Source organism: Terrapene carolina, unplaced genomic scaffold (assembly GCF_002925995.2).
Source record: "Terrapene carolina triunguis isolate 2854851 unplaced genomic scaffold, T_m_triunguis-2.0 Scaffold66, whole genome shotgun sequence".
Lineage (NCBI taxonomy): Eukaryota > Metazoa > Chordata > Testudines > Emydidae > Terrapene > Terrapene triunguis.
The window spans coordinates 61,640,446-61,659,040 of NW_020664417.1; the positions used below are offsets into that span (position 1 = coordinate 61,640,446).

General features: G+C 40.0%; 2 protein-coding genes across 5 annotated transcripts in view; one reads left to right on the forward strand and one right to left on the reverse strand.

Annotated features, from left to right (window-relative positions):
- RFC1 (replication factor C subunit 1) overlaps positions 1 to 16,037 on the forward strand; it is a 79,963-nt gene extending 63,926 nt beyond the window's left edge. Inside the window, exons 12-25 of the mRNA XM_029910678.1 lie at positions 806 to 910; positions 2,333 to 2,729; positions 5,218 to 5,327; positions 6,884 to 6,998; positions 7,542 to 7,630; positions 8,018 to 8,155; positions 8,634 to 8,729; positions 8,898 to 8,996; positions 9,662 to 9,816; positions 9,986 to 10,103; positions 12,722 to 12,867; positions 13,691 to 13,904; positions 14,345 to 14,536; positions 15,433 to 16,037. Coding sequence (XP_029766538.1) covers positions 806 to 910; positions 2,333 to 2,729; positions 5,218 to 5,327; positions 6,884 to 6,998; positions 7,542 to 7,630; positions 8,018 to 8,155; positions 8,634 to 8,729; positions 8,898 to 8,996; positions 9,662 to 9,816; positions 9,986 to 10,103; positions 12,722 to 12,867; positions 13,691 to 13,904; positions 14,345 to 14,536; positions 15,433 to 15,522 — 2,064 coding nt within the window. The 3' untranslated portion in view covers positions 15,523 to 16,037. The remainder of the gene's footprint in view (positions 1 to 805; positions 911 to 2,332; positions 2,730 to 5,217; positions 5,328 to 6,883; positions 6,999 to 7,541; positions 7,631 to 8,017; positions 8,156 to 8,633; positions 8,730 to 8,897; positions 8,997 to 9,661; positions 9,817 to 9,985; positions 10,104 to 12,721; positions 12,868 to 13,690; positions 13,905 to 14,344; positions 14,537 to 15,432) is intronic.
- Positions 1 to 18,595, reverse strand: part of WDR19 (WD repeat domain 19) — a 142,640-nt gene that overhangs the window by 5,942 nt on the left and 118,103 nt on the right. The window contains exon 37 of one of the 4 annotated variants that reach the window (XM_026647982.1): positions 8,970 to 9,041. The exons of the other annotated variants lie outside the window; for them this stretch is intronic. The gene's annotated coding sequence lies outside the window, so the exon portion shown is untranslated. Of the gene's footprint in view, positions 1 to 8,969; positions 9,042 to 18,595 lie in introns of those variants that run through there. 4 annotated transcript variants of the gene reach the window in all.

An 18,595-nucleotide genomic window follows, 5' to 3' on the forward strand; every position in this document is an offset into this window, starting at 1 on the left:
ATTTTTCTACCAGTAGCATCAATTTTTACAGTAGTTTTGAGGGCTCAGCCATACTCACATATGTACAGACAGTATATCTGATGTAGTGCACTCTCTTCTATATGTGAGACCAGAATTAGGCCCAAAGTTGACAGCAGTGCTAAATTACAGTGGTGCTTCTGTTACATTACATAAAACAAATGTACATACAACACAGCATTAATATTAAAGGATTCAGACATGATTAAATATCTTTACAATCAGTACTGAAAACATTCAATGAGCAATAAGACATGAGTCTAGGATAGTTCTGATTAATGTGTACTGAAGGTGTGTGGTCAGATGAGAAATGAATCTGAAGGTGTAAATTAATCAGCCCCATCAGATTGTTCTCTGAAGTGTCTTATTGCTACTTGGAATGGATATTCAAAAGTTAATTTCTAGGAAAATTTAAAATTAAAAAAACCTTCCAGGTATGTAAATTAGTTTCAGGTAATTTTTTTTCAAATGTCACCATTCTATAATCTGACTATAAATCATTTAAATATCTTACTGTAATATACAATGTTTTTGTTTTTATATTACTGCTAGAAACAACCACACATACCCTAAACTCCCCCCCTCCTGTCTCATTTGTGTCAATTATAGGCTATATGTTTGGTATTAATTTTGTTTTTAAAATTGTAACTGTGATGTGAATAGACACTTATTATACAGCTTTTTAACATTGCTTGTGTTTCCAAACTTAATAATTACATACATAATTCACTTCTGTAAAGCAGTTTAAGTGCAATTGAGCTAATCTTAATTATTCTTTCTGGTCTAGGCATCAACATTAGGGACAAAAATTATTCATGAGGATGGCCTATTTGATCTGATTCGAACTATGCCAGGAAAAAAGTCCAAATATGAATTAGCAGCTGAAGCCGAGGTTTGTACGAAATAAACTTAATTTATTTCTTAAAGCACTGTCAGCTAGTATGGTGTGTGTGTGTGTGTGTTTGTCTGCCCGTCCATCCGTCGGCAGTTTCAGACTGACTTTATGTAGTCAGACACTCTTCCATCACTCTGACTTCTCTTTGGGAGTTTTGTATTGTGGAAAAGAAGACTTCTTTTTATTCACTTTTGCTTTGGTTTTCAGTTTTATTTTTTTTTTTAACCTATTTAATACACTCTCACACTCCCTCTAGTGCAGCTGCCTATCTGAGGAATGAGTATATTCAGGGGAAATCAAATAAATTTAATAAATTTTTCTAATTGTTTATCCTTTAAAATGTAATAGCTCTAGCAAATCTATACAATTATTTTACATTTGTTGCTGTCTAATTGAAGATGATTGATACTGTACGATATCAAGGCCATAATTCAAATCTGAGACCCTATTGCAAATTTAGGGTAATTAAGTGCAAATTGCATATGATAAATTTAGCATTTATTTGTGCTGTTACATTGTAACTCCTCTGTGCAAACATTAAGTAATCTTAATCTAAATAAACTAATGTTGATGAATGCTATAAAATTTATTTTACGGTGTGGTTAAGCTCAGTCTACAATGACCAGGCAAACAGTATTAAGTTTTCTAGAGGTACTACCATGGTTTCCAAACTCAATGTAGACACAGTCTTGCTATTTCTCATGTGACTAGCAGCTGAAATGTAATGATTGTATCTATTTTGTTATTTAATATCAGTCTAAAGCTGAGACATTTTGTGTTCCTGTTGTAATCCACTCATGGGCTTGCCATCCTCATACTTAACTAAGTTTGGAACTGTGTGTTTCTTTGGAGGTGTCACAGAGCTCCAAAATGTTTTTGATGGAAATTTGGGCTTTTGAGTCAGCTAAATTTTTCAAGGAAAGTATCTGTTTTCCACAGGCAATTTTGACTTTTTGTTCAAAAACCAATTTAAATTTTGAAATGCCACCATAGTGCCTCATAGGAGTTGTAGTTTGCTGCCCTTTTCTCTTCAATGGGCTGCATTCCCCAGCCTCAAACTACATCTCCCACAAAGTGCCATGAGCAGGGACTCCATGATACACCATAATGGCTCAGCAATAAGGGAGACCATGGTGAATAATAAGAGTTACAGTTTCAGGTGCCTCATGGCCCACTCTGTGCAGTGGACTCCCTGGCCTGATTACTAGTCCCATGAGGCACTGCAGTGTTATTTCCAAATGGAAGTTTTAATTTTTTTGCTGACTATTTTAAAAGGGGGTGGGGAAAATTCTAATTAGCTTTAGTTATATAAGTTGTGACCCTTCTGAAGGCTCTTTAGCTGTGTGTGCTACTGACCTGTTCTTGTATGGTTTTATTTTCCCTTTACACTTTCACTCTTCTGACTCTTTCACTCTTAAGGCAAAGAAAGCAAAGTCAAAATGGGACAAGACCCCACAGAAAACAGGGCCTGAAAAAAGAAAAATTAGCCCAGCTAAGAAAGAAACTGACCCTAAAAAAAGCAACTCCACTCTTGAAAAAGGAGGCACCTTCCGATCTATAAAAAAAGAAACTACTGAAGCTCAGAAAGGTCTGAACTTCAAGCAGCAAGCTATGGAGAAGAAGCATGCCCCAAAGTCTGAAGAGAGTTGTGTTCCTGAGATAAGCAAAGACAGAGCAGAGGGGTTGCTGTGGGTTGATAAATATAAGCCCACATCTCTTAAAACAGTAATTGGACAGCAAGGGGATCAAAGCTGTGCCAATAAGTTATTACGATGGCTCCAAAACTGGCACAAGAATACTTCTGAGGACAAACATGGTAACTATGCAATTAATATCTATTTTTCTGGCTGTTTTCAGGTTTCTGAATTTGTAGAACTTCGGGTGTTCACACTGCTCAGCTTCATGTAGGCTCTTTTATAGAGTGCAAGCAACTGTAGAAGTCTGGAATCAGGTTTAAGTCCCAGTGTAGCGATCGATCTATCGGGGATCGATTTATCGCATGTAGTGTAGACGCGATAAATCGATCCCCGATCGCTCTCCCGTCGACTGTTGAACTCCAGCAGTGCGAGAGGTGGAAGCAAAGTCGATGGGGGAGCTGCGGCCGTCGATCCAGCGCCGCGAGGATGCGAAGTAATTTTAATTCAATCTAAGATACATCGACTTTAGCTACGCTATTCTCGTAGCTGAAGTTGCGTATCTTAGATTGATTTCTCCCCTCCTCCCCCCCAGCGTAGACCAGGCCTCAAAAGGCCTGAGTCTTGTGGATAAGGGAGAAGCTGTGGATGTGGTATACCTAGACTTTAGTAAGGCATTTGATACGGTCTCGCACGATATTCTTATCGACAAACTAGGCAAATACAATTTAGATGGGGCTACTATAAGGTGGGTGCATAACTGGCTGGATAACCGTACTCAGAGAGTTGTTATTAATGGTTCCCAATCCTGCTGGAAAGGCATAACGAGTGGGGTTCCGCAGGGGTCTGTTTTGGGACCGGCTCTGTTCAATATCTTCATTAACGACTTAGATATTGGCATAGAAAGTACGATTATTAAGTTTGCGGATGATACCAAACTGGGAGGGATTGCAACTGCTTTGGAGGACAGGGTCATAATTCAAAATGATCTGGACAAATTGGAGAAATGGTCTGAGTTAAACAGGATGAAGTTTAACAAAGACAAATGCAAAGTGCTCCACTTAGGAAGAAAAAATCAGTTTCACACATACAGAATGGGAAGAGACTGTCTAGGAAGGAGTACGGCAGAAAGGGATCTAGGGGTTATAGTGGACCACAAGCTAAATATGAGTCAACAGTGTGATGCTGTTGCAAAAAAAGCAAACGTGATTCTGGGATGTATTAACAGGTGTGTTGTGAGCAAGACACGAGAAGTCATTCTTCCGCTCTACTCTGCTCTGGTTAGGCCTCAGCTGGAGTATTGTGTCCAGTTCTGGGCACCGCATTTCAAGAAAGATGTGGAGAAATTGGAAAGGGTCCAGAGAAGAGCAACAAGAATGATTAAAGGTCTTGAGAACATGACCTATGAAGGAAGGCTGAAAGAATTGGGTTTGTTTAGTTTGGAAAAGAGAAGACTGAGAGGGGACATGATAGCAGTTTTCAGGTATCTAAAAGGGTGTCATAAGGAGGAGGGAGAAAACTTGTTCACCTTAGCCTCTGAGGATAGAACAAGAAGCAATGGGCTTAAACTGCAGCAAGGGAGGTCTAGGTTGGACATTAGGAAAAAGTTCCTAACTGTCAGGGTGGTTAAACACTGGAATAAATTGCCTAGGGAGGTTGTGGAATCTCCATCTCTGGAGATATTTAAGAGTAGGTTAGATAAATGTCTGTCAGGGATGGTCTAGACAGTATTTGGTCCTGCCATGCGGGCAGGGGACTGGACTCGATGACCTCTCGAGGTCCCTTCCAGTCCTAGAATCTATGAATCTATAAAATAGAAGCAATATTTTCAGCAAGTGTTGTCTGTTTTACCTTTGAAGTTGTAAAACAATAATTTTCAGTTCACCAGATTTACATTGTACTGTTTGCACAGTTTTGTGCTTTATTTGTTTGGATATTTACAAACTATAAGAGAGGTCCAAATCCCAACATACATATAATAGACATTAATTCCCTTCCCCCACAGTCCTTAGAGTCCCCCACCAACATGACTGGCTCTAGCCAACACCCATTTCCTCACTAGCAGGGAGAAAAGGTGGGCCTTGCAGCATGCCCTGAAGGCTAATATACTCTGGTGGCTGTTGTGCACGTGGGGAAGAACTGAGTTCCCAAGGTCCTGGCACTGACTAGCAAGTTGCTTTAAGGATAATCTGCAACTTTAAAGAAAAGACTCTGCAAGCTGGTCAGTGCAATCTATTGGTACTTAGTGTGTGGTATTCTGGACTAATTTTTTATGCCCTTTCATGAGGATATGTAAGAGAAAATGAAAAGGGCGCAGTAAGTTTAAATATAATTTCACTGCAACAGTTTTTTTTAAATGTATCCAATATTAATGTTTCACAGCAACTAAAAGTGTTAAAACATTTTAGTGCCACAGGTACCTTTAATTATTGAAAACTATTAAAAGCAAAAAGTGCAATCGCATATTCTGTTAAACTAAGATTATTTGAATTACAGTTCTTCAAATGTTCATGCTATGACTATTCTATAGATTGTAGTCCATTGTTCTGATATCCAACGATTGAGCTTGCTTGTTTTAAGGTCTGGTATTTTTAAGGTATCTTTTTAAAATACGTAACTATCTACCATCCCTGTATTATATCTAGATAAAAGTTGCTTTTATTTTTCTAGCAAAACCCAGTAAATCGGGAGGCAAAGATGATGGTACTAATTTTAAAGCAGCTTTGCTGTCAGGTCCACCAGGAGTTGGTAAAACGACTACAGCTGCTTTAGTTTGTGAGGTGAGTGCTTGTTCACAAATGTTTTTGGGATGCAAGAGAAGATGCAAGTATTGGATATAGGCCTTGATCTTGCACTTGCAATTGGATACATTAAGATGGGCCCCCACTGTGACTCTGCATGGGTGTAGGGGTCCACCTACATAGAGTCCCCATGAAGATCCACCCATGCAGAACTGATTGTAATGTCAGGGTCTTACGTGATAATATAGCTGCTAGGATACTCATGTAATGAGTATGGTGTAAGTACATAGATGATAGTGATGTGATTGTGCACCCATGTCTATTTATGAAAAGGAACGCAAGTTCCAGTATGATGAGCAGTTGAGGATGGGATTTTTTGAAGTTCTCAGCATTGGCTTAGCTCTATTGAAGCTAATAGCAGATCTACTAGTTGAAGTTTAGTGGGAGCAGAATGAAGCCATCACTGCATGCTTTTGAAAATCCTGTGTGACACTAGGTTTAGGGGGATATATTTTTGTATTCCTCGTAAACCTTTTCATTTGCCCTAGTGCCACACTTTCTAAGTGAATTGTTGAAGACAAAAGAAGCTGAGAAGAGTTGGGACTGAATTTTTGCTGAAATTTGAAAATTATTCTAAAATTTTTGTCTTAATAATAACAATGTTTCTCAGTTGGTCAGTCATGACCCCCAGGCACATCATGAAAGACCGTCAGGAGTCGCGAGGTGTTGAGAACTTCATTACAATTGTAAAGCAAAGAAATAATGAAATTATATAAATTCTTATTACATTTAAAAATCCAATTACATCAACATAATTATGGAAGCTTATTGTTAATAAATTACATACACAGTTATAAATATTTTAATTTAATATATCAATAATTATACCTATTATTATGTAACTTTTTTTTTAATATACTCTTTTTTTTATAGTATATGTAATGGGGTCAATGTTTGGCTTTCAATGAGGGGTCATAAGCTGAAAAGATCAAGAAACTCTAGCCTAAGCTGTCTAGTTTTGTGGTGGGAGATAATGGAGGATTTCACACTCAATGTTTCTTACTGTAAATCTTTCAGAAATACTAATTGAAAATCCCAGACTTCATTCACAAAGGGGCCTAAGGGAGTTTAGCACCCAAATCCTATTGAAAGCCAGTAGGAGTTGGGCCCAGAACTCTTGGCCCCTTTGAAAATCCCAAACTAAAACTCTGACTTCTGCTTCAGTTGAGACATATACTGTATATTCTGTTAATTTAAACTGAGTTCTTGATGTGCCACGTCAGTCCCCTTTTGCGGCTGAATCTGTGACCTCCCAGTTTTGTAAAATTAGAAGACCCACCTCCAAACTTACAGAAATTTAGAAATGAATTACTGAATCAGTAGTGAATTTTGTTCTGCTGTGGGGTAATATAGCATGTCTGTTTATGGTGATTTATCCAAAAAATATTTAGGATGCAAGAAGAAAGGAGGGGAAATACAGAGCTGTACATCGTTTTAGTTTATAATGTATGGTCTTCCCATCTTTGCTCATGAGTGGTTTTGGGGGTTTTTTCTGATGTATTCTAATTGTTCTGTGTGGTTCGTATTGGGATTAGGAACTGGGGTACAGCTATGTGGAACTGAATGCTAGTGACACTCGCAGTAAGAACAGTTTGAAGGACGTGGTTGCCGAATCTCTAAATAACACCAGCATGAAAGACTTCTGTTCTGGTATGTGGAGTGTGTGATGTTCCTTGGTTGCTTTTTTTTTTTTTTTTTTTTAGATAGGTCCCAATTATGTGCAGTGCTGAGCACCTCAACTCCTACTGAAGTGAAGTAACTGTACCATTCTTCCATGACATCCACTGGGAGCTGAGTGTGCTCAGTAACTGGTAGGATCAATCCCATATTTTAGAGAGGGAGTTTCATGTATTAAGATGAAAGCAAGTCAGAGCAATGGGCTCGGGAAGAATCCTAAATATTACTTTAGGTTGATATTTTTAATGTTGTGGAAGTTACACAAACTGCTAAAAAACTGTATGATTGCTCTTCTGCTGCATAGGACTGGATATTGTAGACATGACAAGAGAATCAATCAGCACTACAGTGTGAACATGTATTTTGAGTGTACTGTATGTGCGACTGGCAGAACAGGAGATTAACATTTCATTAATATAGATTTAACTGTGGAGAGTTGTGTAAAGAGCAGCACCTCTGTAACCCTGGGAAATAAGTATTTCAGTGCAACTTCACTTGTCCTCATTAATTTTTTAGGAACATCCCATTCAGTTAGCGTGAAACATGTATTGATCATGGATGAAGTGGATGGAATGGCAGGGAATGAAGACAGAGGAGGAATACAGGTGAAACACCTACAGTTTGTTGCTGTCACTAGTAAAATGTATAACATTTATATGGGCAAAGTAGTTAATCTAGATAATAAAAATCTCATCACAGAGCTGAGTATTTAAAGTACTGAAAAAACCTGCTTGAACTGCATGGTTTGAGACACAGTAGAAATAAATTTCTTTTTCAATAGAGTGGTAAATGAAAGAGTTTAGGAGAAGAAGGACCAGATCCATAATGTAACTCCATTACAGTCAATAGAGCTATGCTGATTTACACCAACTGACGATTTGACCCAAGTATTGACTCATAAGCTGCTTTAAGATAACAAATTCTAATAGTTTTTGCTATGTGTGATATATGAAGACTCTAACATTTACACTGTAAATGTGTTTAAATTGCAGGAGTTAATTGGTCTGATCAAAACCACAAAGATTCCTATAATCTGTATGTGTAATGATCGGAACCATCCCAAGATTCGTTCCCTGGTCCATTACTGTTTTGATCTTCGCTTTCAGAGACCTCGGCTAGAACAGATTAAGGTAGGAATAGTAACATTTGGAGGTTGTTCACTGAGTAGCATTGCATTGAATGCAGCCAATTCTCTACAAGGATCTGTTTTTTAATTTTCCAGTCACTGGTAGAAATAGAAATCTGCATCAACACCTAAGGTCAAAAATTAGGTTGCACGGAGTAACTTCAGTAGTTGCAGGGTGGAGGGGGATCTTGTTGGCTATTGCTCGCTTTTTCAAAAGTAGATGCATAGTTAGGCATCTAAGAAAGTGGCCTTATTTTTCAAAAGAGCCAAGTAAAGGTAACAATGGGTAATAGATATGCATACTTGAAAGAGGACTGTTTAAAAAAAATAATAAATCATACCTTGTAAATTGAAATGAAATCATTGTAACATTCTTAATTGTAAATGTGCATATTTAGTCCATTTTTATTCTATTTTAACTACATTATATGTACAAAAATACTCAAGATATTTTTCTCTTTCAAATATTTTGCTTATTACAGGGTGCCATGATGTCTATTGCATTTAAAGAAGGGTTAAAGATACCTGCTCCAGCTATGAATGAGATAATTCTGGCAGCAAATCAGGACATTAGGCAGGTCAGTTATACACCTGTACCAATCTTGGTAGCCTGTAGTTCATGCTTGCATTGTAGCACATGAACGCTAGATTGCTGCTTTTGCATAGAGATCAGATTTTCTTCCTATGTCTTTGTCCTGTCAGATGTCCTTAGCTATACATAAGCTGTCTGTTTTGTTTGTTCCCAGGTTTTACATAATCTTAGTATGTGGTGTACAAAAAATAAATCACTGACCTATGATGAGGCAAAAGCTGATTCCAGCAAAGCCAAAAAGGACATCAAATTGGTAAGAAGAGTGTACATCTTGGATCAGCTGCTAATGGATTTGTTCCTAGTAACCAGAAGTTCAACAAAAGAAATAAAATACTAGTAGTCAAAATATAGAGGTAGTCAGCTACTTAAGTGTTTTGAGTGTGCACCAGACCCACTTATTTGCTAAAGTTTTGTCACCATAACTGAAGAGTAAAACCAACAAAAAAATTGAAGTAGAGTTTTTCCCAGAACAGGTGAGACCAGAATGCTCCTTGAAGTCTATTCTGGATCTGTCTCACTGTGCAGATCTAATTTACCTGTGCAAGATTAAAATATTTTAGATGAAGTAGGCCAAGCAATGCAGCTTTTTATCGTGGTGTTTTTTTTTAAGGACTAACTTGGCAGCTCCCTGAAGGTTAAAGATTATGGAGCTCACTCCTTCCTACCCTTGACAATCGTTCATCCTCACAAATAGTCATAAAATTATTTACCTCAACGTACTCGCGGAGGTGTTGAAGCTCAATCTTAGTGTCTGTAAAGCACTTCAAGATCTTTGGATAGAAGTAGTTATAGTAGAGTTTTATATTAGAGTCCAGATATAGCTATGGGCCGTCACTATAGTTACTTCCTGTCCTCATCTACTATTCGTAGAAGATGCAGCACATGTGTGATCAGCTTTTTAAAATGCCTTTATTTTAGGGCCCCTTTGATGTCGTCAGGAAGGTTTTTACTGCTGGAGAGGAAACTGCTCACATGTCTCTTATAGACAAATCTGATCTATTCTTCCATGATTACTCTCTAGCACCTCTTTTTGTCCAAGAAAATTATGTACATGTGAAACCTGTTGCTGCTCGGTGAGTTGTCCCATATCACAAATAGTGGAGCTGGGGTGGTATGAGGGGTGTGTGTGTGTGTGTGTGTGTGTGTGTGTGTGTGTGTGTGTGTGTGTGTGTGAGAGAGAGTTTTTACTCTTTAATATATTTGGAGGTTCCTGCAGTAATATGGACAACTACTTTTTTCCAGAGGTAACATGAAAAAACACTTGATGCTACTGAGCAGAGCAGCAGACAGTATATGTGATGGTGATCTAGTTGACAAGCAGATTCGCAGTAAGCAAAACTGGAACCTTCTGCCCACGCAGGTAAACCCTTCTTTCATTTCTCATACGTAATGTAAGGATGTCCCAGATACCAGACCACTCCCTTGAAATTGTTGTCCTGGTTTATTACATAACTTATAGTTTGTACAGTTATATTGTTCTTCAGTTCAAATGATAGATTCTGCCATTTGGACTACATTGCCCATATTCACGTGAGTGAAAAGCATCTCCTGTATTAATACAGCATTTCCAAAACTTCTGAAAGCTTAAGGCTCTCTTCAGGAAATTGCATGTCCCCTGAAACCCTGTTATATGTTGTAGAAAATTAAGATGGATAGGTCTTTATCATCATGTGTGTGTCCCCTACCTCCCTTGGCTAGTCCTTGTAATCCCCCCGCCATCACCATCACACACTCTCTCTCGGAGAAAAACAGTGTTCACGTTTAAAGTATCATTGGCATCTGAGTTAGTTTTCATTGAAATGAATGAGACAATTCAGATCTCACAGGTATTGCAGCAGGCTCTTTGCAAACTCAGTGTAACCAATGAAGAGGTGTCTGCCTGTCACATTTTGAAAGTTTTCTTTGTAACCATAATTGTTAGACTGTTGGTTTTAAAATTAAAGCTGACAGTCTGGAGAACAACATGGAGATCTGTCCATGCCATCTTGGCCAGTTCTCTGGTGTTTCTCTCCCTCTCCCCTTCACACAAACTTTGAGAAACACTGTCACGCCCCTGGTGTCAAGTTCACAGAAACCTCTTGAAAGCTGTGTCCATTGGGGGATGCATGAGTGCCCCCTCAAGGTGCTAAACGTTTGGTGGCCAAAGCTGTATATATAAAGGAGTTTATTCCTGCCAGCCACTTCAGTTCCTTCAACACAGAGAGCAGACGGGATCCTCTGTGTTTGTCATCACGTTTAGGCTGGTGTAGTAGCCAAAATCATTAAATAGTTCAGTTTTAGGATAGTGGCTTTTGGTTTTGGGTATTTTGTATCTTAATAGTGTTTTGCAGCCTTTAAGGACTCAATCTGGTGCTGAGGCTGTGCCCAGACTGAAACCCCAAAAGGAGTTTAAAAGCTGTGCATGGTGCCTAGCTATTGTTCCTGAGCCTGATGCACCTGTAAGGTGCCTAACTTGCCCACAGAGATGGTCATTTATGTGTCTGGATTCTCCTTTCAGGAGATACTCTGAAGGCAGCTGAGCCAGAAACATCAAGAACGGCCGGCCTCTGTACCAAAGCCCATGACAGTTAGGTGGACTAAGATGTCAGCTCCAGCCCTGATCTGTTAGGTTTTTAATTTATCCCATTCTGAGACACCATATCCCAGGGGTCCCCAATGCAGTGCCCGCCGGGCATCCATGTGCACCCACATACTAGCCGCCGGAAAAGCAGCCACTGAAATGCCGGCGAGAAGCTGCAACGTCAAGAAGCGCTCTCGCTGAAATGCCACCGAATTTCGGTGGCGACGCCTCTTGATGTTGCCGCTTCACGGCGGCATTTCAGCAGCTGCTTTTCCGGTGGCCACAGTTCTCAGCGGATAGTTGTCTGGCGCCAGCCCCACGGAAAAGGTTGGGGACCACTGTATGAGCCCATGTATGAGCCTTTTTCTATGCCATGTATCAGTAGCTGTATTTCAGCTCTAACCATATGATTGAAAATACCTTGAAATCCGTAATGCCTATGCTGAGGGATTCATATCCCTTGGCCTGAGGGACAGGGGTGGTGTGGTGCACAATTAGTTGTGCTGATGGCTGGCACACCAGATATATCTGTTGCTCTTAAGTGGTTAAAATACTAGGAAATATGCATTTCCTTTGCAAGGGATACTGAACTTTTTGCACTTACTTCTAGAAACATGCCAATGTACAGGGATTAAACTAGTCATTTAGATTTAATATTGACAGGATGCTGGCCATAATAATGTTTAGAATAAGAAAAGATCTGGGATTTTTCTTTTGGTGGATATGGTGCATTTTAGAAGTTAAAAATGAGAGAGACTTAATAATCCATCCCATTACCACTGTAGGATTGTCTCCACCTTTTCTCTACGTTTTCTTTTGCTTTGCCCAGTCTAACTCTGCCTGTATCCAGGGATTCTCCATCACTGGCACTTTTTAAACAAGATTATTTTTCTAAAAGATCTGCTCTAGTTCAAATAGGAATTATTATGCAGGAGGTCAGACTAGATGATCACAATGGTCCCTTCTGGCATTAGAATTTATTATATGGCCTCCTCCACTTCCCACTGGAGATTATTCCACAGCCTCCCAGATACCCTGTGGGTATGTCTGGACTGTACTAAAAAAAACCCTAGCACTGAGTCTCAGAGCTCAGGTCAGTGGGCTCGGGCTGCATGGCTAGAAGTTGCAGTTTAGGGACTCTGGCTTGGGCTGAAGCCCGGGCTCTGAAATGCTTCCCTCTCACAGGGTCTAAGAACCTGGGCTCTAGTCTGAGCCCAAGTCAGCTGACCTGGGCCAGTCATAGGTCTTTCATTGCAGTGTAGACATACCCTATATTTGTATAGGTCTCCTCTATCTTTAACTTCTACAACGTGCCACTATTGGTATTTTGTATTTTCAGTATGTCACTTCAGGAAATCCTGGTGCCAGTGTTAAATATTTACTTCTGAACTGAATTTCATGTGTACTTCACCTTTCAGGCCATTTATTCGAGTGTTCTCCCTGGGGAGCTAATGAGAGGTTACATGTCACAGTTTCCTAACTTTCCAGGCTGGCTGGGGAAATTTTCATCCACAGGCAAACATGACCGGATTGTTCAAGAACTGGCAATGCACATGAGTCTCAGGTAATGCAGACCTCCCTCTGTGCTTCCCAGTGTACACTGTTTTGGGATGTTTGTTCTTACTGATAGTTAATGATCTAAAAGAGAGCTGAGTTACATTATCTCTTGCTGCAGTTAGGAGGAACTAGGTTCTGGAGAGCAGCAGGTGAGGAGAGAAATGAGAGGCTGATGTCTCCTAATAGGAGAGAGGGCACCAATGAGAAAGGAGAGCAAATGGATTAGGGACAGGACTGAGTGGGGTTTGGGAGAGAAGGTAACACTGGTCTTGGGAGGGTCAGAGCAAAATGTGTGGAAAGCAGAAAAGCCTCTATTTGCTATAGGTTCCTCCTTTTAAAATTAATATTAAAAGGTCCATTAGAGAGAGGGTAAGGACACAGATATATGTGCATTGGCTGGCAATGGTCACATTCCAAGAGCTTAGTCATAGGCTTCCAATAACACTGGGTTAGCACTAAGCTGGTCAATAGGCAGACTATAAAGCAATTTTTGTATAATCAGCCATTAAAATAGTTTGAGAATATGATTTTATTTAAAAAAAAATTGTGGTTTGCTGTGGGATGCCCCTTGCTAGCTAGTCCATTGTAAATGATACTGTCTGTCCAGGGCCCTAATCTGGATATCTTGCGGCAGGGGCATTTGTAATTATTCAGCACTGGTAGCTCCATGCAGAAATGCAGCCTGCATTATGGTGTTCCTAGACACTGCTGATTCTTAACATGGTGAGAGCCTATTCATGAGGGTGTATTTTGATTTGCACTGGGAGCTGACCTCTAGGAATGAGCCTCAAGGAAATCCTGTTTAATGCAATCTCTCTTCATTTGGCAAGAACCCACACCAGCAAGAGAGCCGTAAACATGGAGTATTTGTCATACTTGCGGGATGCACTTGTTAGACCCTTGACAAGCTTAGGAACAGAAGGTGTACAGGATGCTGTAACATTCATGGACTCCTATTGCTTGATGAGAGAAGATGTTGAAAATATTATGGAAATATCCAGCTGGGGAGGCAAACCTAGTCCCTTTTCTAAACTGGACCCCAAGGTAAAATTCACTAGTTACGTTCTGCTATTACCTCCTTCTATAAATGTATGGTAATTCTTTGGCCTTATGAATAAAACACAGAATAACATCCACTGTGACGTGGCATTGGGACAGGAGATGGATGGCTGAAGCAGGTTACCATTTCTGCTCCCAAAGTTACAATTTTGAAAGCTGATCTATAACCATGCTTTCAAATATTCAGTAGCCAAGTGACTGACTCTCAAAGAAGAAATACAGATTAGGCCCTTAATCTGCATTTTAGATGCGTCCTCCTGCGTACTCCCCGCATTCCTTTCCCTGATAGCTGTCTCCTTCTCTGCAAGCCTTAGGATACAGATACTCTTCTCTGGGGGAATCCCTTGACCAGATCATAGCTTGGTTAGCCAAACAACGGGGAGTCTTTAATCTAGTGCTTATTGTGTCTCCTCACCCCTGAACAGGTCAAAGCAGCTTTTACACGTGCCTATAACAAAGAGGCACATTTGACACCATATGCCCTGCATGCAGTAAAGACCTCTAAACGGCAGCCAGGGCCCGGGTTGGCTTCAGAAGTGAATGAAGAATTGAATGCTGACGAATTGCAGTCTGATGAGGATGAGCAAGATCCTATTGAAAGTGATGCAATGATCAAGGTAATACTTCCAGCCAATAATAGAGCAGTGTAATACCAAGGAAACCGATCTGTCTCCTGTGAGAAGTTGGACCATCTCACCAGGGGCTAGAACACACACGCACCGGTTTGCTGGGTGTTTAACTTTGACTTTTCTAAATCTCATCTTGTTGCAAATAGGGGAGCATTTTCTGATGGTAGGTTTGAAATTTTGGCTGGAGCACTGTTGTCTAATGTTCAAGTAGCACATTTAGGGTCTCACGTTACTCAGCCAATTTTCAATTTGGTGTTTTTCTGTTTGTAATGCAATTGAACACCTCATCTGATCAATTCCATAATTTCAGGGAATGCTTTCGGCATCAATAGGACAGACCTTGCCCATTTTGGTGAAAATCGGAAAAGCAAAAGGGCGACTTGCAGAGCTCTTTGCATCTGGTTGCCAGAGCCAGCACTTTCAATCAGCTCTATAAAACAAAGAAATTGCTGGTGTCTGCAAAACATCTGTGTTGCTCATTGGCCCACTACAGTTTAAAATGTTGTTGCCATCCTCAATGACTTATCTCCCAGACAGAGAAGAATGGTGGGGGAGGTACAAAGCCCCTAGTGTGCAGGAGCTGGAAGGGTGGCACACAGGGACGGAATGGAGGGATGCAAGGAGCCCTGGTATGTGCAGTGAGCTTTGGCAACAGAAGTAATGAAGTGAATGTCCCTGGTCCTTTTTCACTTTAGAGGTTTTATTTAGGTTATTGACTGCTTCAGGATCAGGACACAAATTGGAAGTAACTAATATTATCTATTTATGATATCCTTCCTTTAGACTTAGCATGGCAACATTCTCAATAAGGATGCTTGTTGTTTTGTCACATTTTAGCATGGCACACTAAACCTGCATTTTAAATTTTAACATTTTATTTCCAGCAAAAAAAGGCAAAGTCTTCCAAGCCGTCAAAAGCAGCAACCAGAGAAGAAACAAAAAAAGGAAAAGGAAAAGGGAAAGGAAAGAAATGAGAAACTGAACTGTTCGATACTGACTGAGTACATTGGGTAACCACTCTAGCTTTGGACACAGCTTTGCTTGCCCATGATACCCGCTTTCTGGCAATAATGTGAAGCAGTAATCCTATTGCAGCTGGAAGGGTAGAACCAGTGGGCTGAAAATGCTCCTCTTATAGAGGTAGTGTGTCTGCTTTGCAATCCAAATATGCATGGGTGATGTAAATGTTAACATGCTGCAAAGTATAAAAAAATTGTAAACAAAATGCCGACTTTAGTCTGCTGCTGCTGGAAGGTCACCTGTAAATAAGCACCAGTTGCAGCAGTAACATGTTGGAAAACGGGGTGTAGCTTCCTGCCATTTATACTAATAGTCTTTCTTCACAGGACTTTGAACTTTTTTACTAAATCTCTGCTATTATGTGGTGAAATCTTGTACATAATGCAAAAAATTTAAATTGCATCTTTCTTTTGTACATTATAAAACTAAAGCAATGTATAAAATTGCAATAAAATTAGTTTCACAAATATTTTTAAATTATATTAGGCTTATTCAGGTTCCCCCCTCCCCCCTTTTCATAGCTTGAAGATGGTATTTGTCCCCAGCAGGCCTTAATGACAATCTACCTCAGCTTTTGGGGCTACAGCGTGTATTGGAATTTCTTCCCTGGGTTTTGCCTTCCACCTCCCCCTCATTTTGTTGAAGGAGAGAGGGATGGAAAAGCTATATTATTGTCTCTTTTAGGCCAGGAGTGGAAAATACGCAATGAGAATTAGTACTTCTGGATGCTTTTGTGCTATGGAATTAAACATCTCATTTTCATAATGCATACATGCAATTTTAAGGCTCTATAGCAGGGGTGGGCAAACGATAGCCCGCAGGCTGGGGAGCGGGGTCTGGGACTTGCCCCGGGGTGCAGGGTTGGGACAGGGATATGTCACTGCTTCTGGGAGCTGCTTGAGGTAAATGTCGCTTATAGCCTGCATGCCTGAGCCTTTCCCCCTGCCCCTCTCCAAACCCCTCACTCCCAACACAGAGCACACCTGCCCCAGCCCTGAGCACCCTCCTACCCCCAACCCCAATTTTGTAAGCAGTCATGGCCCCACCCCTGCTCTGTAGTGCCCTTACTGCATTGTTCAGGAACTAAAAATTCAAAGCATAGGAAAAAAACCCAAAGCCTGATAGCCCAACATGCTCTTACCCAAAGTCTTCTCTCTCCCCCCGCCCCATTGAATTTCTAGCTCAAGATTCCTAAGCAGTGTTGTGGAATTGAAATAATTTAAACACCAATGTCTATATTGCAACAGCAACATGGAAATCTTAAATTAGAAAAATGTTAAATGGGTATACCCCAAGGTTCTGAGATTAGTGTAATGCCCTCTTTATTGTGCTAAATTTTACTTCCTTCAGCTATTTGTATTGCTTATCCACATCTCCTACCTATCAACCCCTCCAGTAATGAGTTGCCTATAAATGAACACACATGGAAGGGAATTCTATTGGCACTATACCCTCAAATGAAGTGACAAATTTACATATGCAGCAGAGAATGCTGAAACAAAGAGTTAGCACTGTTCCCCTTTGTGCTGCTGAAGCTGAACAGACTTTAAAGTTAAACTTAAGGGTAAAATTGGATTTATTCTGCTTTCAGTAAGTACATTTGTAAATATTTAGTTAATTTTTGTATCACAAAATAGAGAACAGAACGACAACTGCTCAGGTATTAAATTGTTTGGGGGGGAATCCACCAAACTGATAAGGAGCTTCCTTAATGCCATAACACTCCAGAAGGACCCAGTCATTCTGAAAATGAAGAGGAGCAGTTACTCAGTCTTCAAAATAGAGGCAACTGTACCAAACTGACTTTTCAATGCATTAACAATAAATAAATTGCTTGTCAATTTTCTAATATGGAATTAACGTTGTTATAAAACTGAACCTCTTTCATAGTCAGGATTGATGTTTAAATACAATAGTTGGAGAAGATATGTACTACAACTAAAAAGTGAAATATTAGTCTGCTGCTTATGGTGACAACTTCTTTTCAAAAGTGCTAAATACCCACTATGTAAACCTACAGGACTGTAGGTACAACACACTAATTACAGCTCTCACGTAAGAATAGTTGGTATCTGAACAGTACTAAGCTTTGTCCACTTGAACTACAAACAAACCAATGTGTAGATTCTAGCTAAACATTCCCTCCAAAGATTTCTGGTACCTGAAAATAGAATTGGGATGTCAAATACTGGATTCAAAATGTTAACCAGTACAGTATTTACTGTAAAATAGGCTAAGGAGTGAATTAATGGCAGCAAGTGGTGAGAATTTGGTTGCATTCTTTGAAGACTGAGCATTTCAAGCCAAAACTTGCTACCTGAAGTTGTCAAATAAGAATCAAAACTAATGGCTTGCAGTGCCTTCTTGCCATCCTGTTTATCACATTGATGGGTTCCCAATCTGCTTCAGCCTGTAGGCACTACTATGTGCTTGGTGTTGCACATATTCATCTTTGATTGTAAACTTTGTAGGGCAGGGAAGACCATAGAGTTCCCATATAAACAAGCACACTTAGTATACTAAGTTTTGTAATTACATAAATATCCATTTTCCCTAAAGTTTTAGATTCATAGATTCATAGATTCTAGGACTGGAAGGGACCTCGAGAGGTCATCGAGTCCAGTCCCCTGCCCGCATGGCAGGACCAAATACTGTCTAGACCATCCCTGATAGACATTTATCTAACCTACTCTTAAATATCTCCAGAGATGGAGATTCCACAACCTCCCTAGGCAATTTATTCCAGTGTTTAACCACCCTGACAGTTAGGAACTTTTTCCTAATGTCCAACCTAGACCTCCCTTGCTGCAGTTTAAGCCCATTGCTTCTTGTTCTATCCTCAGAGGCTAAGGTGAACAAGTTTTCTCCCTCCTCCTTATGACACCCTTTTAGATACCTGAAAACTGCTATCATGTCCCCTCTCAGTCTTCTCTTTTCCAGACTAAACAAACCCAATTCTTTCAGCCTTGCTTCATAGGTCATGTTCTCAAGACCTTTAATCATTCTTGTTGCTCTTCTCTGGACCCT